The sequence below is a fragment of the Eretmochelys imbricata genome, chromosome 5, assembly GCF_965152235.1.
Source record: "Eretmochelys imbricata isolate rEreImb1 chromosome 5, rEreImb1.hap1, whole genome shotgun sequence".
In the NCBI taxonomy this organism is placed as follows: Eukaryota; Metazoa; Chordata; order Testudines; family Cheloniidae; genus Eretmochelys; species Eretmochelys imbricata.
Genome location: NC_135576.1, coordinates 103834228 through 103855803, shown reverse-complemented (window position 1 = coordinate 103855803; position 21576 = coordinate 103834228). Strand labels below are relative to the sequence as shown.

Below are 21576 nucleotides of genomic sequence, written 5' to 3'. Positions count from 1 at the left end.
GGTCCCCATCCTCAGTGCAGGACTCTGCACTTGTCCTTGTTGAACCTCATCAGATTTCCTTTGGCCCAATCCTCCAATTTGTCTAGGTCACTCTGGACACTATCCCTACCTTCCAGCATATCTTACCTCTGCCCTAGCTTAGTGTCATCTGCGAACTTGCTGAGGGTGCAATCTATCCCATCATCCAGATCATTGATAAAGATGTTGAACAAAACCGGCCCCTTACCACTAGCATGTTTATGAACTTTTTTTTTTTTTTTTACACTGCTTCTCACATTTATCCCAAAGAACAATATGCTTTGTGTGACTGAGTTCACTCACCTCTTGTGAGCACCTCCTGTTGGGCCATGTATAATCCTGCACTCATTCCTTTTCCTGCTTCCCCGTCACCCCCATCAGGCAGGTCTTCAGTGGCTCAGCCCTTTGGCCAGGTCTCACACAAACACATGAAGGAACCCCTTCCAGGGTAACAAAGGTCCAACAAGGACTATTGCTCTTCCCTTGTTGGTGTCTATGAGCCCAGAGACAGGACTAATTCTCAGCCCCTTCTGGGCTAGCTTTAAGTCCATCCCTGCCCTGTTATAGAGCAGTGCCCCAGGCAGGGGTGAAAGTAACTGAGGCCACTTACCGGTACGGGGTGGGGCGGCTCTGACCTCTGGGGCCTGAGGTGGAAGGGGCGGGAGTGGGGGGGGGCGGTCAGCATCCCCCAGCCAGCCCTTGCAGTCTGGCTGGCCCGGGGCTCCGCTGCTGCCCGTCGGCCGGGGGGGGCGGGCAAAAGGGGCAGGAACATTAAAGCGCCGCAGGGTCCTTTGCCACGGCCCCGCCGACGGGGTGGGCACAGCAACATTAAAGTGCCGCGGCAGCAAAGGGCCATCCTTAAAGCACTGCTGCAGCAGGCCTTTAATGTCCCTGCCCCTTTTACCTCCCCTGTCGGCGGCCCTGCTGGGACGGACCCTACTGGCAGGGCCGCTGACAGGGGAGGCAAAAGGGGCAGGGACATTAAAGTGCTGCCGCGGCAACGCTTTAATGCGGGCTGGGTATGGGCTGGTGCGGGTTCTTACCGGTAGGCCGTACCGGCTCACTTTCACCCCTGGCCCCAGGGCTTCATCACGGGACACTTTGTTCTCAGAGGTTCTCGCTGACCAAGCTGTCCAGCCAGGTCACCTCTCACATTCAGTCCCCCTCCAGGGGAGTAACAAAGTTCAACAAATGGTTGGCCCTTTCTAGGGTCTTCAGCTCCATCCTTGACCCCTTTAAATTCTAGCCCCTTTTTGGGCTTCTAAACAACACTTGTCCCCTCTTTGGGGATTTGGCCACTCTGCCAGTGGCAGGGGAGGGGGTAACCTGGGCCCACCAACTACTCTGGGTCCTGACCCAAGGACCCTACAAATAGCAGCCACATGCTGCTTCCTTTAATAATTGCTACTGCTATTCCCTGGGACACTTCCCACATAGCCCCTTCCACTTCACCCTTACCTCAGGGCAGAACCCATCTTCTGGTTCACTCTTGAGCTCCAGCAAGGAGTGTATATTCTTTACAGCTCTAGTCACTGCTAGAAAATGATCTGCTTAAGCCCTGCACTGCAGTTCCTTTTAACTGAGCCTGCTGGGCTTTGATTGGCTGCTTCCTTGCAGACTTTCTAGGCAGAGCAGGAGGATTGACCTTTACTGCTCCATTTTCGGGGGTGGGTTGTAGTAGGACTGCAAGGCCTCCAGCAGGGGGCATCAAAGGGCCCAGTACACCCTGTCATACTTGGCATTAGACTTCAGAATCATGAATCAAGCTTGTGGCATATCCTAGCATGCTTATTTCAAACTATGATCAGTTTAAAGAGTTGTGTATCTCAGGGGGAAAGAATGTTCATTTTATTTACTAAAGCTATGTGCTATTGTAGTACCTTAGGGTATGCCTTACATTTTAAGTGTGTTCTCATCTCACAGTGTCACCAGAACATTTGGGGGAAAAAAACATTAAAATGTAAAGCTACGGTCAAAACTAAAATATTTCCCAAAGGCAATTTATGCTATGACCTTCAAATTGTTTTTGTTGTGTTTGGTGGAGGCCTTTTAATTGATGAAGGAACCAAGCTGTGTCGTTGGAACCCTAGGACAATTGTAGGATTCAATTGTCTTTATCTTGGACACCATACAGCAGCTGAGAAAATACTGTTTGTGAATAGTTTAATTTACTGAGTTCCCTGAGTCTTAGAAATGTCTGTTCTGAAACATTTCATTGTATACAAGATTGTTGCTGTCAAATTTTCCTCTCTAGTTCTGAAAGTCTTTAAATATTAGGAATTCTTTAAGAAATTAACTGAGCTGCACAGATTGATGGATTGGTACGGACACTTAGCATCATCTTGTGCTAGTATCAATGGATTACTCAACTAATATTACATGTATTAAGCAGTACTTTTTTAAGGTAGCAGGTATTACATATGCAGAGTGTTCCTTCTTTCTTGCAGTGTCTGAACTCTGCCCCTGGGAGTGTTCAATTTAAAAATCAGTGGAAAATTTTTGTAGCCCTTGATAAACACCAGTGCTTTCATACAACTATAAAACCAGTAAAATATGATTTTTTTGAATTATTATTATTATTATTTATTATATTTATTTTTACTGTACAGGATTAGAGAAGACTAGCTAGATTCTCTAAACTTCCCCTAGAGACAGAGGCTCTTGACAGATGTGATTTGGATAAATATAGAAGTTTTGGATATTTCAGAACCTTCTGACTATTGTTTTTATAAAAAAAAAAAAAAAAAAAAATTCCCAATCCAGAGTATCTGTCATTTGAGGGGTAGTGAAAAGGAAGTGGGCAGATCTGGTTCCCTTTAGTGTTCTCTTAAGTGTTTGTTTTCTTAACATGAACATCTGTTCAGGGATAGGCTAAGGTTTGGGTCACTTTTTACTTTACTCAGAATGGTTATCTATCACAGTTCTTCACCCCAAAGAAATTCCACCAGTTAGCTTCAAGTTAGCAAACTAAGCCTAGCAGTTCAGTTAATGCAGAGCCTGTATCAATCTAAACTAACAAAGAAATATTTTCTTTTATGGTCCAGAGATGCAAATGGAAAGGAAGTATATCGGCTTGCATTGCAAACTCGAGAGCAGCATATTAGAAGGGACAAGGCCACCAGCAACATCTGTACAGCACAGGTGACCTCTATGTCAAAAATCTGTGTGTGTGAGTGAATTTTCAATCCCGTGAAACTTGGAATTTTTGCTCGGAAAAAGAGGATCATCTTAATGATCTGTTTTCATTCAAAAAGTTAATCTTGCAGCCACTTGTCATGGAGGGGGAACTCCACTGAGTTGTGCTGAGTTCCTATAAACTGGATGGTCCCTTTTTGGAGAAGTAGAATTTTAACACTTCAGAATGAAGAGTTCCGGTTTGTATTTGTGCAGAAGTAATTTCAGAATTCAAACAGTGAAAATGTGAACTTTATAGGTTTGTGATGTGCAAATAGCTATTAAATTCTTAATATTATAAAATAGCTATTTTCAAATCAAAATGGAATGATAAATGAAATTTGTAGGTTGAGAAGTGCCCAGGAACAAAGTAATAACTTTTTGCATGAGATTTTGAGAACTTCTTTGATACTTTTCGCAGCTGTAATTATGACAAACATCTTTATAATTAGATGTATTAAAAAAACTTTTGGTCCCTATGCAGGCTGTATTCATGCTCTTAATGTGTTTTGCCACAATTTCTCTTTTTAGATTAATACTAGATATTGGGAGTTTTAAATCTTTAGCACTCATTAGAGATGTTATGGTAGAAAACAGTTCATTCTCTTGAGCACAGACCTTTAAACAGTGATTCTGTTGAAAGCTATATTTAGGGGTTTGTGAGATTCAAACCAAAAACTCAAGCATTCTACCCAGGATACAGAGACTATTGGAAGATGTGGTGTGATGTATAAGGGTATATTTAATTTTATCTACCATCTAGTGGTCTGAGAGGATTCTGCCTCCAGATCAACTACAGTGGTGAGGTTGTCCTTAGAATGAGGGCCTCAATGAGCACATGAGAAACAATCCATTGTGTGTTCTCTGATTAGTAATGTTATAAACTTTATTAACGAAACAAACCATCACAAATACAGTAATGTAGCAAAGGAGATAGAGCCAATACAGAATGTCAGGCACTTGCATTACTCACATCATCCCTTATGAGGAATCCCGAAAGAGGTGATGTGATCCGCATATTGGAATACACGTACCTGATGACTATGTATCCCGCTTTCCACAGGATGGGTATCATCTTTTAAACGGAGTTACACTAATGCCCACCTTCCCTATACATATATATTAGAGAGACAAGGTGGATGAGGTAATTTTTTTTTTTTTATTGGACCGGCTTCTGTTGGAGAGAGAGACAAGCTCGAAAGCGTCTCTCCAACAGAAGTTGGCCTAATAAAAGATATTACCTCACACACCTTCTCTCTCTCTGATATGCTGGGACTGACACAACTAGAACAACACTATTTTCCTGCACTGAGTATACACCACCAGGGTCATTATTATAATATTTAGTGTTTTATATATAAAGGTATTAACTAAGCCCAACTAAGTACCACTGTGATGTACGTATGCAAGTATTACCCTTTTGGTTTTATATTGGGGAAACTGAGGAACAGAGATTTGACTTGCTAGCCATTAATAGAGCCAAGGCTCAAATCCTGGTCTCCCAACTACCAATATTGTGTTTTAGTAACTATACCATGTTGTCTCTCAAATAGAAATCTACAGGGAGATTTAGCAATATCTGTAGAACTTTTATACGTATGGCTGGCTACAAAGATTAAGCTTACAAGTCACAGTATTATTTTTTTTTAGTCACTGAACCACTTAAACACCAAAGGATCTTGAATTCATGAACAATGTTACTATTTAAAATGTTTGTAAATTCATAATTTACTAAGAAAAAGATATGTAGCTTTCCTATCTCCTAACTTTGTAGATTACCTAGAACTCAGAGTTTACCTTTTATTGATAGCTTTTTTTAATACTGTGGTTATATTGTTGCCTTGGGACACTCAAGAAGCTAGTTATGCTAAACTGTCAGCAGTCGACCTTAAGTGATTGTTCCTAAAATATGTTTGGACATTTTAGGCGCTTCTGGCTAACATGGCTGCCATGTATGGAGTTTATCATGGTTCGAATGGATTAAAGCACATTGCAAGAAGGGTGCACAATGCCACTCTAATCTTAGCTGAAGGTTAGTATTTAGAAATTATAAAGGGGTAGATCTTACATCTTCGCACCTCTTAAAAATGCTGACCTTCCATTTTTTGCTCACCAACGGTTTTAAGTAGCAGAAGAAATCCAAAATTTCTGCACTGAGTGTACGCCACTGGGTCATTATAATAATAATATTTAGTGTTTTGTATACAAAGGTATGTATTAAGCCCAACAGTACCACTATGATGTACATATGCAAATATTATCATTTTGGTTTTAGATTGGGAAGCTGAGGCACAGAGGTTTGGTTTGCTAGCCATTAATAGAGCCAAGACTCAAATCTTGGTCTCCCAACTACCAATATTGTGCTTTAGTAACTATACCATGCTGTATCTCAAATAGAAATCTACAGGGAGTTTTAGCAATATCTGTAGAACTTCTTGAAAGGCTTATGCTTTCCTACTATTACCTGCCCATTTTATTAATCTATACTGGATGAGAAAACTCAATGAGTTCACTAAAATATAGTTTAAATTTACAGATTGAATGATTAGATTAGATTAGCTGAAGTGAAGGCTGTTCAATGTAATCAAATTATATAGAACACCGCACTGCTATAAACACTGAAATCCCAAAATGTATTAGCTGACTGCATTATGAACATGACTTGAACTCTGATTAGTAAGAACAACAGGAAACTTCTTGATTGTCCAAATCAAAAGGATATTGAAATATTTTTTTATTTGAATCTCATCCAAAAATCTGCAGTTCTGTTTCTGTAGAATGTCTGCATTTAGGAGATAATCTTTTTATTACTGACCTTGGCACAAAAAACGGGAACGTGCTAATAAAGTTTGCGGATGAGGTACACAGCTGGGAGGTATTGCCAATACAGAGAAGGACTGGGATATCATACAGGAAGATCTGGACGACCTTGTAAACTGGAGTAATAGTAATAGGATGAAATTTAATAGTGAAAAGTGCAAGGTCATGCATTTAGGGATTAATAACAAGAATTTCTGTTATAAACTGGGGACGCATCACTTGGAAGTAACAGAGGAGGAGAAGGACCTCGGAGTATTGGTTGATCACAGGATGACTGTGAGCTGCCAATGTGATATAGCCATGAAAAAAGCTAATGCAGTCTTGGGATGCATCAGGCGAGGTATTTCCAGTGGAGATAAGGAAGTGTTAGTACCGTTATACAAGGCACTGGTGAGACCTCATCTGGAATATTGTGTGCAGTTCTGGTCTTCCATGTTTAAGAAGGATGAATTAAAACTGGAACAGGTACAGAGAAGGGCTACTAGGATGATCTGAGGAATGGAAAACCTGTCTTATGAAAGGTGACTCAAAGAGCTTGGCTTGTTTAGCCTAACCAAAAGAAGGCTGACAGGAGATATGATTGCTATCTATAAATATGTCAGAGGGATAAATACCACGGAGGGAGAAGAATTATTTCAGCTCAGTACCAACGTGGACACAGGAACAAATGGATATAAACTGGCCATCAGAAAGTTTAGACTTGAAATTAGACGAAGGTTTCTAACCATCAGAGGAGTGAAGTTCTGGAACAGCCTTCTAAGGGAAGCAGTGGGGGCAAAAGACCTATCTGGCTTCAAGACTAAGCTCAATAAGTTTATGGAGGAGATGATATGATGGGATTAATTGATCTTCAACTATTAGCAGTAGATATGCCCAATGGCCTGGGGTGGGATTTGAGTTACTACAGAGAATTCTTTCCTGGGTGTCTGGCTGGTGAGTCTTGCCCACATGGTCAGGGTTTAGCTGATTGCCATATTTGGGGTCAGGAAGGAATTTTCCCCCAGGGCAAATTGGCAGAGGCCCTAGCGGTTTCTCTCCTTCCTCTGCAGCGTGGGGCATGAGTCACTTGCTGGAGGATTCTCTGCACCTTGAAGTCTTTAAACCACGATTTGAGGACTTCAGTAGCTCAGACATAAGTTAGGGGTTTGTTACAGAGTTGGTGGGTGAGATTCCATGGCCTGCATTATGCAGGAGGTCAGACTAGATGATCATAATGGTCCCTTCTGACCTTAAAGTCTGTGAGTCTATATTGGCTGTATATGTCTAGTGCAACTATTGCTATTGATGTAGGCATTTAGGAGGTCATAACTAACCCTTCTGTAACTGATGTTGGCAGAAGATTTCAACTCGTAATAAGAGCAATGCACTCTATGAATTGATCACAGTTGTCCAATTGCCCCTGATGGCCCAGCTGTCTATAAAATGCTGGAGGGCTCAGATCACTCTCTCCCAACCAGGTTCTGCTCATCTTGCTTGACTGGCCTTGCTCTCTGTAGACACCTGTGATCTCAGAAAGTGAATGCTAGCTCTTCCTATTAGCAATCAATAGGTTGTAATAGTTTCTGCTGCTGTTGTGCATGGGACAGCTTCACCTGTGCTGGACCAGTAGGAGTACTAGGGTAGGCTGCCCGTTAACATTCTTACCGCCATGTGGTCTAGAGCTGTTCTGATCAAATTTAGATAATCCTGTGGTAAAATTATGACTACCACCTTACGCCAGAGCTGCTACCGCTGCTAATACAGAAAGAGCTGGGCTGGTGCTAGAGCAACAATGTAAAATGCTCTGCACTTGCAGCCCGTCCCTACTCTTAAGACTTGTGCGATCACAGGAAGCGTCTAAGCTTTTGGAATTCTCCTGTTCCAAGCCAAACTCCAGGAATACTTGCATCTTTATACACCTCTACCCCGATATAACATGGTCCTCAGGAGCCAAAAAATCTTACCGCGTTATAGGTGAAACCGCGTTATATCGAACTTACTTTTGGCCTTGAGCAAAAGCATTTTCTGTGGGCGCCTCTCGGGGGTGACAGCAGGTGTGCGGTGCCCCGGGCTGGGCTAGTAGGGAGCTCTGGGTGTCACGGAGCTGCTGGGGCCGTTCTCGTGGCCGGGCTGCGCTGCTCACCGTGGGGCTGCAGGCTCGCAGCAGTTGCTGCGATCGGCCGTGGTGCAGGGCAGCGCGATGGTGGGATCGGCTCGTGCTCTGCCATCAGCCTGCTGGCTTCACTGCCGCCACCACTGCTGGGGACAGATGTGGTTCCCAGAGCCGCGCTGAGTGTCAGGCAGCAGCAGATAAGCAGCTGCTGTAAAGGGGGAGGGGCGAGGGAGGCTCATTAGTCGCAGCCAGTGCAACCTCCCTCCCCGGCCTCAAAAGTATGGGTGTTAGTGTCTGAGCCAGAGAGCGAGGTGGGGAAGTCGGGGAAGCGCTGCCGGCTTGCCGTGCTGCAGTCCCCTGTCTCTGAATCAGTGATAACAGCTCATGGAACGGGACCCATGCAGTGTTAATCTGATTATATGGAGGAGGAGGAAAGCTGAGACTCCCACGTCCTATCCAACACCCCCATCCCCTGACCACCCCACCCCCAGAACCTCCGAACCATCCAACCCCCCCGACCCCTGACTGCCCCCCAAGATCCTCTGCCCCTTATCCAACCCCTCCGCCCCGGCCCAGCACCCTTAACATGCGACTCAGAGCAGCGTGTTGGAGCCTGACATGCTGATCTGCCGGAGCATGCAGCCCCGCGCCCCAGAGCGCTGCTTTATCGTGTTTTATCCGAATTTGTGTTATATCGGGTCATGTTATGTCAGGGTAGAGGTGTATTTATGTAAAGATTTGTCTACATTTTTTTTTTATATTGACAGTGGGGGAGCAAATACAAAGACCTGTCTCTTATATTGACTTTAATAATGTCTTGTTCAGCAACAGTTCTCTTAGCATCTATGTGCATTATAAATAAAGCTCAGACATAAAATATTACATGCAGAATTGCACTTCGGTAGAAATGCTGCTAGATTTTACTGTCCCATGCATTCAGTGTAATGCTGCTTGTTAAAATAGTGCTTACGTAAGAGGCAGATGTGGAGGGTGGGAAGAGGGAACCAATGAAGCATGGAATATATGGAATTAACTTATTTCCTTTAGGTCTTAAGCAAGCAGGTCACACATTGCAGCATGACCTGTTCTTTGATACCTTGAAGATCCAGTGTGGCTGTGCAGTCAAGGAGGTCTTTGACAGGGCAAGTCAACGGCAGATAAACTTTCGGATTTATAGTGATGGCACAGTAAGTCACAGAACCTTTCACAAAAATCTTACAGCATGGTTTTCGTGCATTGAGAGTTTTCGGTCATTAAGTAGTATGATGGCTATGAAGAACGGAAAAAGCTTTTTTAAAGAAGTTGTCTTTCTAACCAGGTCAGATATGTTACTCCACAATTTTTTCCATAAAATACTTTAAAATGGTATATAAAAACATGGAATTGCTTGGCAGCATACTGAATATTAATTAATTTTTCCAAAATTCCTGGGTCTTTTGCTTCATGTCTTTCTAATACTGTTTTTTTTTTTCCCCCACCAGTGGTGGGAACTTGCTATACTTATTGAGAACTTCGTGGAGAGACTCTTAAAACCTATCACTCACATGATGTGGGTACTATATAAATAAGTTCCAAACTCCAGCTATTTTTGTTGTAGCCATATTTAAAGATAATTATAAACAGAAGTTGATTGCAAATCATGCAACATGCTCAGTAGGAACACCAAGCCTAATGAAGCCATGTCCCCTTTGTGACATATAAAATGTAACTGCATAGCCATAATAGAATTAAATATGTAATCCAATTATTTTTTTAATTCAGGATAGCAGTCTCAAGCCCTGAAACCGTAAAGTGAACCTGGGATGGTTTAGGAAGAAAAAGGAGAATAAAATAAGCAAGAAATAATACAAATATAACTTAATTATATTGTAGTTTTAGGAACTGAAGTGATTTGTAAATGAAATATTAATGGTTCAGGTACATAAAATGGAATGAAGATCGTATATTGTGATGTGCAAAAACACAACATATGTAATGTAATTCCTGGTTTTGGGAACTATGAGTAACTGCTGCTACTTTTTTCCCCTCCATAGATTGGAGTGTCACTTGATGAAACTGTAACTGAGAGAGACCTGGATGACTTGTTGTGGATTTTTGGGTGTGAATCTTCATCTGTAAGTACAATATAGATAATTTAAAAATATTTAAAGTGTTACTGTACTTCAGAGAGCTACAAAAATGTATTAAACTATATTCAGGTCAAGAATATTAATAAAAAAAAACTAGTCACTCCATTGTTTTGACTTCCTCATTCCTCCTGTGAACTCTGCTACTTTGGCTTAGATAGTGAGGTCTCTGGGGCAGGGACTGTCTGTATTTTGTATGTTGTACAGGATTGAACACATTGTCAATGCACAATACAATGGTAATTTCAGATTTCTCTTTACTGAAGAGATCAGGATGAGCGTTACTGAGTAATGCCATGCTCTGGGAGTATGCCGCTTAATCCCCTTGTTTAACCTGGACATCCTGTGTTTCGGGGCACTAATTATTTTTGGGATTGAAACCTCGGGTTTGGCAGTAATCCCTCAGTGGCCTGCAGGAAGTATGTCACACTGACTCCACCCACAGTACTTGGTAATTAGCAATAGTGCTCCTCTTGTGTGAATTAGTGAGGCTTCTGTAAATTTTTTATTTTATATAATGCCAGAAGTGTTATGGGTGCTTTACAAGAATGTACATTGATAAAAGTACGTGCTTCAAAGAACCTGTCAATATTGGTAATAAGATGGCAGTGTATTTCAGCTGACTCTGATAACTGCACTTGTTGAGAGAAGAAATTTAATTCTTTTTCTGTGAAGATGTCTTATTTAATCACTTAATATTTCTCTACTTGTCAAAGGAATTGGTTGCTGAGAGCATGGGAGAAGAAACCAGGGGCATTCTGAGTACAGCATTTAAGAGGACTTCCAAATTCTTGACACATCAAGTATTCAACAGGTTTGTGAAGTTTATTCCCACTGCAGATTTTCAGTTTCTATAGAGATTTGACACATTTCCTGCCCCTGCCCCTTCCCTCTTTTGTACTCTGTGAAGGTTGTACTGAAGATTGTCACCTTATAGCAGGGATGGGAAAACGTTTTGTCCAGAGCGCCACATCGGGGAATAGAAATTGTATGGTGGGCCATGAATGCTCACAAAATTGGGGTGGGGGTGCGGGCTCTGGAGTGGGGCTGGGGATGAGGAGTTTGGGGTGTAGGAGGGTGCTCTGGGCTGGGGTTCAGAGGGTGGGAGGGGGATCAGGGGTGCGGGAAGGGGTGCGGGCTCTGGGGTGGGGCTGGGGATGAGAGGTTTCGGATGCAGGAGGGTACTCCGGCCTGTGATCGAGGGGTTTGGAGAACAGGAGAGGGATCAGGGCTGGGGCAGGGGATTGGGGCGTGGGGAGAGGCTCAGGGGGGTGCAGGCTCTGAGCAGCGCTTATCTCAAGTGGCTCCCGGAAGCAGCAGCATGTCCCTTCTCCGGCTCCTATGCAGAGGTGTGGCCAGGCAGCACTGCATGCTGCCCCGTCCGCAGACACCACCCCAGCAACTCCCACTGGGGTGGATAGGAGCCAGAGTGGGGCCATGCTGCGGCTTCCGGGAGCGGCGTGGTATGGCCCCTGACCCTGCACCCTGACTGGAGCGCCGGAGTGGCCCCTGACCCTGTGCCCTGGCTGGAGCGTGGCCGAGTCACATGGTGCGGCCCCCGCACCGTGGCCGGAGCAGGGCCAAGCTGCATGGTGCGGCTCATGGGCCAGCTTAAAATGGCTCGTGGGCCAGGTCGTAGTTTGCCCACCCCTGCCTTATAGCATCCATTTACTTATATTCCAATGTTCATCCTGAGATAGCACTTCAATACTAAACGTCTATTTTTTGGAGGAAGGTACAAGTGACTAAATTTTATTTTTTTTTTGGAAGGGTTGTTCAAACCCTTCTTGCTCTGGTCTGAACCAAGCTAAACAATATATTATTGTCCTTTTGTGGACAAAATGCATGTGTTCATACCAGCTTGGTTTCCATAGATGTTTGTGTCAATCTTGTGTTTGTCTACCAAACAAGCACACTTCTTATTTTCATATTTAATTACTCCTGGGGGAATTCTGCACCACTGCACAATGCAGAATTTTGCAGAAATTAATGTGGTACAGACAGAATTTCCTTTTTTCCCCCACAGAAATGGGCTGAAGTGCTGCTGGCTGCCACTAGGGGCTCCTGTACCTGGCAGAGCCCAGCTCACAAATAGAAGACAAGGCTGGGGGAGGGGGAGGGAACTGGAGGGTTCACAGCACCCCCTGAAGGAAGGAGGTGGCAGCGTGCAAGCCTGGGACCCAGCATCAGGCTGTTTCTCCCTCTGGATCCCTGGGCTCTAGGAGGGTAGGGTATGTGAGTGCCTGAGCTGGGGGGTCCTTGCAGCTGGCCTCTGGGGGAGAGGCGGTCTGAGTGGCTAGGCTTGGGAGCGGGGGTGGGGGAGAAGAGGGGTCTGAGTGTCTGACCCCCTGGCTGTGCTCTGCAGGGGAGGGGGCAGAGAAGCAGGAACTGGGTTGTCATAGGGATTTCTTTAACTCTCTGCTCCTGGGGGAATTTTTGTGTGTGTCTGTGTTGTTGCAGACATACTTGCTGACCGGTATTTTGAAATAAATTACCAAAATAATTCAAACTGGCATGATTATATCTTGGTGTTCTGACAAATAGCATTTGCAGAATTTTGCAAAATTTTAAAATATTGTGTGCAGAATTTTTTAATTTTTTGGTGCAGAATTGCCCCAGGAGTAATATTTGAAGACTTAGACTTGTCAGAAGATTTGAACAATTTCATTTATGGTGATGGTATATTTCTAATGGCAGTAAGAGAGATGTACTAAATTCTTTTAATCAGAACTAAATATTCTGGTCTGACTGGCTAGCCAGGAAATACTGGTGGAAATACAGGAAGCTACTTGTCTGCATATCTTGTTTATGAGAGACTAAAATTAAATACAAAAAGAAAATGGCTGTTATCCATTGTGCAGTCTTTGTCAGCTCCTGTAGTGGAGCACTTCTGTATGGGTTAAGCTGCTTGCCCTAACGCTACATTTTATTTCCCTCCAGCTATCACTCTGAAACGAATATTGTCCGGTATATGAAAAGACTAGAAAACAAAGATATTTCCCTTGTTCACAGCATGATTCCTTTGGTAGGTGTTTCCTTAAAAAATAAATAAAATCAGGTGATTAGTCTCTCTTTGAAGGAATAGTGACTGAATACATTCTTATTATTTTTTAGGGATCCTGCACAATGAAGCTTAATAGTTCATCTGAACTTACAGTAAGTTCATCTGACAGAATTATTCCTTGTTTGAGACCAGCCCAGAGTAAACTGTCTAATCAGCCAAACAGACACAGTCCCTATTATTAAGTATCAGAGGGGTAGCCGTGTTAGTCTGTATCCACAAAAACAACGAGGAGTCCGGTGGCACCTTAAAGACTAACAGATTTATTTGGCATTCTTCAGATGCATGAAGAAGTGGGTTTTTAACCCACAAAAGCTTATGCTCAAATAAATGTGTTAGTCCCTATTATTGTACATGTAAACACTGAATTTTATTGTCTTAAACAACCTAAACTTCAAATGTTTTTGGGTGGAATTTTCAATTGGAGCAGAGTTGAGCCAACACTGAGGGATTTTTTAAAAAATTCCATTCCAAGTAATTTTGTTGGGGCGGGGAGAAGGTAAAGATGACAACTTATGTCTTGTTTAAATTGAACATATTTCTACCTGCTTACTGATTTATGTTTGGGAATTTCAAAGATGCTTAAGAGTTAAGTATCCAACTCCTATTGAATTTCCATAGCATTTGGGCACCTAACACTTCTTAAGGCCTCTTGAAAATCCTACCCTAAAATGTTATGAATATGGTGTTAATAACATGGGTGGAATTAAAGAATTGGATTTTTTTTTAGCTCTCTGAGGAAGGGTCTGTCTGTACTGTTTGTATAGTGCCCAGCACAATGGATCTTGGTCCTGATTTGGGTCTTTAGACACGACTTTAATGAAAGCACTCAATGATAATAATAATTAATAATAAATAAAAATAATCCAAATCTCCTATTTGTTACCTGGTCACCATATGACAGGATAATCTCCTTTCAGTTCAATTTCTGAAACCAGTCAATGAAACCAGCCAGAAATTCCTGCTGGTAGGAGCAGCTGCAGCCAAAGCAGGGCACTTCAGGCACTCAGAGAACTTTCTCTAGTTTTGACTGGACTTTCTCCGCCTTATGCTGAGTAGCTGCTTGTTCCAACCCTCTTCCTTCCCCCTCCCTCAGTCTCTTTACCTTGGCTGCACTCCACACCTTTTCCTCTTACCCTCTTCTCCCTGCTCTGCCCCCATCCCTTCTCCTTCCATTTAGCTTATCCCCTCCTAATTAACCCTCCCCGCCCCCCCAGTAAATTGTGAAACTAACATGACATTTGTTTCTGTCGCATAGCTCACTCTATTACATTCCTTTTCCCCACGCTGTTTGTTTGGATTATAAATTCTTTGGGGTGAAGACTGTCGGCTACTTGTTTGTACAGTGCCTGGCACAATGGAGCCCCATACAGTGCTTGCCTATGACGTTCTGGGAGTAAAACACTATATCAGCACCACTTAATTTGAGCCTCTAAACTCTGATTAATAGCAGAAAGTCATTACTCAGAGACCTAAGTATCTCTGGTCTTCTCCCTCACCATTAACCCTTTTTACACCAAACACATTGCTTACAAACACAATCTCTTGTTATAGCTCAGTATTTTTCTTTTTTTTCTCCCCACCTTTAGCCTATCACATGGAAAGAATTTGCTAATATCCATCCCTTTGTGCCTCTAGACCAGGCTCAAGGGTACCAGCAACTTTTCAGGGAGCTTGAGAGGGATCTGTGTGAGATCACAGGCTATGACAAAATCTCCTTCCAACCAAACAGGTAGGGGCTCTTCACTAGACATCCACTCCCTGACGTGGCTTAACAAAAAATTAATCTCTGCTTCTAGAAAATGGTTTGCTGTCAAAGGATTGGACGCAAGGGTACTCCCAGACATCTTTGAGATGGTACACACCATCCATCCCTGTGGAGGCATCTCTGCTTCAGCTGCTGGCCTTAGCACCTCTCCTGCGGAGTCTGTGCCATACTCCGCCCCCGTCTTTCAGCTGGTCCCACCCAGGCACTGTCACTCTGAATTCCTAAGAGGGTGGAAAAGCTGCTGGAAATGGGGTGAGGTCAGGCAGGCTCCTGAAGAGAGCCCTAGTGAAGGATCCAGCCCTATGGCAGCATCAAGGAGAAGCACTATCCACTCAGGTCTGGCCCCACTGGACCTCCATCATGACAGGGGCTGTGGGGACAACCTGAGCAGTGCTGCAGCCCCCATGTACCAGTTCATTATATCACTCACTCAATTTTGTACCCCCTCCACCCCATCATGATGGAAGGCCAAACCTGAGTGGGTAGGGGAATTGCCAGGGCTGCTGCTCCTCACCACTGCCAATGATATGTACTGTGAGTGTGGCTGTGGGCATCCCTGATTGGAGGGGATCTAAAGGTTAGCTTCTTCTGCAGCTGTACTGCCTGAATGCAAGACTGGGGCATTGAGGCTTGATTGTGGTAATAATGTTAGAGAATCTTAATCTGGCAATGTTTTCTTCTAAAAGTTTGAGGGTCAGGATGAGTGACAGACCAATCTTGTCCTTCCCTCACCCCTTTCAAGTTCACTTTGATGTTTGGAGTCTCTTCTTTGTTTTTAATGCTCTTCTCCATTTTCAAGGTAGAGCTCCTCATACGGATGAGGCAGCCTTTGGCTAGACAAGTGCTGCTTCAAACAGAGAAATCTGTGGGGTGCTGGTGGTGCTTGGGAGAGACTCTATCATACAGGGCTAAACGAATCTCACCATCCCCTTTTCAGGCGGGCAAGGGTGGTTTGCCAAATCTCATCTTTGAGGGGTTGGTGAGCCATTTAATCTGCCCTGCTGGCAATAACTAGAGGTGAGCACAGGGGTGATTGTGTTGCTTTGGTGGAATGAGAGCAGGGGAGCACAGTGACAGGTGTGTACTGGCCAGCTGATCGCTCCAGGTGTACTATCCTACCCCTTTCCTGAACCTCTTTGGATTTCTTTGGGGCCTACTTGGAGTGCTTTATCCTGTTTTCCCTCAGCCCCATGATCACTGTTGCTCTTTGAATCAGCCATGTTCTCAAGCAAATACTGCCTCCATGCTGCTGTCATTCCAGATAGCATTAGCAGGAGGAAGGCTCTTTCTAGAATCAGTAAAGTATACATAGAGAGAGAGACTTAAATTGGGGCCCCCAAATGATCTAAAATAAACAAAGACAAAGGTTGACTTGTCACTCAAACTGGCCCTCTCCTCTTAAAGGTAAGTAATGTCAGACACACCCAAATACTTTGTTCATTGAAATTAAGGTGTAACATCAGGCATACATGCTATGGTGAATTCTTTCTCAGTGTTTAGAAGATACATGAACATTTCTTTTCACTTCACAGGTGATCTTGATGAGCATTTGGTCCCCCATTCCAAATGCCACACAATGGCCTATAACCATCCCTTCTGAGAAGCTAGTTGGATGTGATTCTTCCCTCAGTTGGGTGGAGGCATTGATTGAGTAATATGAAGTGTTTTAATTCTTTACAACCTACCTGAGCTGAGCACTGAAGTATAACATCCCTTAATTTATGTCCACTGACAAAATCACTCTGGGCTGATTTTACTGTCTAATAGTGCAACAAGCTGCCATGCAGGGAATAGGGCTGAGCCCACAGCCACGGGTTTGGGCTTTTGAGAACTAGGTATGTTGAGGAAGTTCTGAAAAGCACGTCAGCAAAGCTCTTGGAATAGTGCTATTTTGAATACTGTTGGAGAAGCCAGCAGCTACATAACTTAAATTCTTGTTGAAAATGCTCTTCGTTAATATGCAAAGTTTTATGAGGCTAGAGAATCTCTAGGGTTTTACTGTAGTAGTCAGTGAGTACTGTTATGATCCTATGTAGTGGAACTATAATCACTCATTTCATGCCAAATATACTGAAATGATGTCTTCTGCCTCTTTAAATGACTGTAAAGGTATTCCAGTTGTTGGATGTCTGTTATGTTGTAATGCTTTATCCAGGCCTTCTATTCTTGATGGAACAGCATCTCTCTACTAGCTATATTTATTTATTTATTTATTTATTTTGCTAGTTAAATTAGTATTATGTGGTTAGAAATGGGGGATCTAATTCAATACCTACAACGTTGTTGCAGTCCTAGTGCTGATAGAATATAAGCTAGTGACGTCACTATAATATGTTTCACCCAGTATGCTTGATAAACTGTGTGCATTTGTCTTGTATCTCCTATGCATGTGCAGCTTAAAACATAGATTGTATTTGTTCTTTATAAACTACTTAAACTTGCTCAAACCCACCAAGAATGGCTTGAGCAAGAATGGTTTAAATGTGACATACAGTACTACATGGACATTTATAATGGGCTTTGTGTTCTTGCAGTGGGGCCCAGGGTGAATATGCTGGATTGACTGCAATCAAGGCTTACTTAAATGCAAAAGGAGAACGTCAGAGAAATGTAAGTGTGAAAATGTATCTGAGACATAACTTTGTGGAGCAAATGGTTTGGAGAATACGTTCTTGAGGAAGAATGGGTCCAGTGGTTAGGTTGGTAGCCTGAGATTTGGGAAACCTAGAGTGCTTGCTCTGCCAAAGACTTCATATGTGACCCTGGCCAAGTCACTTAGGCTGTGCCTTAGTTCCCTATATAGAACAAAGGGTAACGGCACTTCTCTACCTCGCAGTGTTGTGGTGACAGTCCCTCAATTATTTGGTGTATTGATCAAATACTACAAGAAGAGGAGCCATATAAGTACCAAAGGTAAGGTCAGATTTGACCAGGGCCTTAACTAGGGCGGGGCGAGTGGGGCAGCTGCCCACAGCCCCGAGCCGCCCTGGCTGCAATAATGAGGGCACCATAAGCGGTGCATGAGTCTTCCGTTTTTAGAGAGGCTTACATGCGAGCGCTGAAAGCTCCCTAGAAATGGGAGAAGCCAGACCGTGGCCCTGCCCCCGCTCTTCCTCTCCCCACAGGCTGGCCCCTCTCCGCCGCAGAGGCAGTGGGCCGGCACACCTCCAAAGGGAGGTGATCTATGCTGTATCCATAGCATTTGCTCTCCTGCATGGCCAGCCTTTTTTGGGAGGCGTAGGCTCCCCAAACCTCTTATATATGCCACCCAAGGGCGGACCACAGGATTGGGTCCAGCGGCATCAGGTTCTCCCCTCGCTCCCCTTGCGGGATCAGGCACAGCAGCATCGTGCCAGAGCCCAGGGTGCTCAGGGCCCCAACTCCCCGCAGGATCACGGCCCTGTGACCCTAGCCGGAGCAGGCTCTCCTTGGTGCGAGGAATGCAGCAACAGGCCTCTAAGTGCCCTGGCTGGTGGAAAGGGCAGAAGGAGGAAGGGCTGCACACTACACACAGCAGCGTAGTGGAGGCAGGAGCTCGGCTGCGCCAAGTGCCTGGAACGGCACCAAGTGCCTGGAGGGGGTTCATGGGGCCAAGACCACAAGGGAGTGCAGGGGTGAGGGGAGAAGAGGGGTGCAGGAGGGGACTGCAGGAGTTAGGGGAGAAAGGAGGTGCAGGAGGGGAGGGTAGGTGTTGGGGTGAAGGGGGGTACGGGAGGGCCAGGGTCAGGGGTGAAGGGGGGCACAGGACGGGAGTGGATTAATACCTGTATGTCGTCAATCTGAAACTTCCAGATTCCTGGAACACAACTTGTTAGCCTTACTGTCTTAACACTACTGAAATTGAGCATTCTAAAGCTTGATAATATAACATAAATGTAATCTACCCCCAAAACGAATTCCTTCCTGTCAATATACACCCTTAAATTGATATAATAATGTTTCTTTCATAGAGCGAAAAATCCGTACTTCTTAAGGAAAATACCTTTTGCTTTAAATAGTGGGCAATTATTTATCTGTAAAATAAATCCTAATAATAAGCAAGTTACAATGGTACATAAGATCTCCTAAGGTGCACATGGAAGAACATGAAAAAACAGCTTAACCAATGAAGCAGGCCTCTAGAAGAACATTTTCTCATTGTATTTAACCATTATGCTACCGACTAGAACAGGCAGTAAAGGGTAGCATCATTCTCTGAACAGATTGAAAAAAAAATTTGTAACGTCTGGTTTGTTTTGGAGGGAATGTCATGTCTGTCTATAGTGTCAGGTATGAATTTCATTGGGTAGTATAGATTTTTCAGTAGACAAAAGACAGGATGGTGGTAACGAAGTCCACATCTGAGAGGGTTGCAACTGCCTGACCAGATGTAGATGAGGGCAAAAAAAGTTGTCCTGCTCATTCCTAATGTATCTGTGGTTCTCAGCCTTTTCCATACTGTGACCCCATCTTAAAATAGAACATTTTTTGGGACTTCCCTCATATCTAGCCATAACAAAAGTTGCAGGTGGACCTTGAACTTGGTCTTAATCCACAGGCTGAGAAACTGTATACCAGGGGTAGGCAACCAATGGCACGTGTGCCAAAGGCGGCACGCGAGCTGATTTTCAGTGGCACTCACGCTGCCTGGGTCCTGGCCACAAGTCCGGGGGTTCTGCATTTTAATTTAATTTTTAAATGAAGCTTCTTAAACATTTTAAAAACCTTATTTACTTTACATACAACAATAGTTTAGTTATATATTATAGACTTATAGAAAGAGACCTTCTAAAAACGCTAAACTGTATTACTGGCACACACAACCTTAAATTAGAGTGAATAAATGAAGACTCGGCACATCACTTCTGAAAGGTTGCCAATCCCTGCTGTATACTATGACTTCTAAGAGCAGCTGGAAGTCTAACAAGACACTTTCCTACCCCCACCATTGTGAATTTGACTGATAGCAGATGTGCCCTCAGTCCTTGCTTTACCCTGTGGCAGTTTCCCCGTCCTAACCAATCACCTCAGAAATCCCCAAATGGAGCCTCAGCCAGCTCACTCTGCTCCAGGCCTCAATTGCTACCATGCACTGATATAGTAATCATACAGACTGAGTGAGATGACACGGAGAGAACAGAATAATCATATTTGAAAACATTTCAACTCATGCCTAACTAGCCCAACCTCCAACAGGAGGGGTGGTAAGGTGGAATCCCATGCTAGAGAGCCCATAGAGCCAACAGCTACCCTCTGGGATCTTCCTAGATAAAACAATGAAATCACCACAGAGCAATAAGAAAAGGAGTACTTGTGGCACCTTAGAGACTAACCAATTTATTTGAGCATAAGCTTTCGTGAGCTACAGCTCACTTCATCGGATGCATACTGTGGAAACTGCAGAAGACATTATATACACAGAGACCATGAAACAATACCTCCTCCCACCCCACTCTCCTGCTGGTAATAGTTTATCTAAAGTGTATGATAATCAAGTTGGGCCATTTCCAGCACAAATCCAGGTTTTCTCACCCCCCCCCCCCCACACACACACACAAACTCACTCTCCTGCTGGTAATAGCCCACAGAGCAATAGTCAGTCATCTATTGTTCAGGCTTGCAAGTGAGTGAACTGTACCTCATGACCAGTGGTACTGAAGGCAGCTGATAAATCTAATATCAGCATGGATAGATCTAATATCAGCATGGATACTGAAGGCAGCTGATAAATCTAATATCAGCATGGATAGATCTAATATCAGCATGTCCCCAGGGGAGACAATCGTGTACTGCAGTTTCAGGTTTTATTTACAAGAGAACTTACTCAACAGGAGCTGAAGTTAAAATGAAATGTGAGTTTTAAGATTGCTATCTTGCTGTTATCCGTTGCTTTTTTTCTGCTCTCCTTTCTTTTCTTCTGGTCTGCTTTCTATTAGAAAATATACCCAAGCCAGTTCTCTGTATCTCTGACTTCCACTGTGCTCATAAGTATCCAGGAAGGATGATAATTGTGCAGACAGCCTTCTGAAGGAGCTTCCTTTCTAAAGTTATTCGGATCAGCAGGTGCCAAGTATTAGTGAAATCAAAATAATTTTGCAATAAGATGACTCTGGTAGTACATTACATTGTGGAATATACTAATGTTTTTTCACTTGGTATAGCTCAGTCTATGATGCAGTTCATAGTGTGATAGCTTTAATGCAGAATTGCTGTTTTGGGGCAGTAATAACTTGACAGCAAAAATTGTCTTTGGTCTTGGTTGGACAGAATATTCACCTACTTCTTTTCTTTCTTAGGATTTCCATGAGTTTAAGTCAGACCATTGTAAAGTAATGTTAATGTTCTTGTTACTTGATAATGGATCCCTCAGTGAGGGATAAAATTTTTTTTCTTTCTGTGTCTGGAAAGCAGCTAGGTACAATCTGTGTGGAGTTCAATATTCAAAGATAGCCCGTGGCAGGCTTTCAAGGGTAGAACAGAGTTCAAGAGGAGAAGAGACAGGTTGTCAGGGTCAGTTCCCTCGCCGCAGGATGCCTAC

The 21576-nt window shown here is 43.6% G+C and overlaps 1 protein-coding gene across 1 annotated transcript in view; it reads left to right on the top strand.

The window, feature by feature from the left end:
- The window catches only part of GLDC (glycine decarboxylase), a 69682-nt gene that overhangs the window by 29366 nt on the left and 18740 nt on the right, over window positions 1–21576 (top strand). Inside the window, exons 8-16 of the mRNA XM_077816428.1 lie at window positions 3063–3159; window positions 5119–5224; window positions 9152–9291; window positions 10138–10218; window positions 10947–11044; window positions 13171–13255; window positions 13345–13386; window positions 14881–15023; window positions 17594–17669. Of these exons, the coding sequence (XP_077672554.1) occupies window positions 3063–3159; window positions 5119–5224; window positions 9152–9291; window positions 10138–10218; window positions 10947–11044; window positions 13171–13255; window positions 13345–13386; window positions 14881–15023; window positions 17594–17669 (868 nt within the window). The remainder of the gene's footprint in view (window positions 1–3062; window positions 3160–5118; window positions 5225–9151; window positions 9292–10137; window positions 10219–10946; window positions 11045–13170; window positions 13256–13344; window positions 13387–14880; window positions 15024–17593; window positions 17670–21576) is intronic.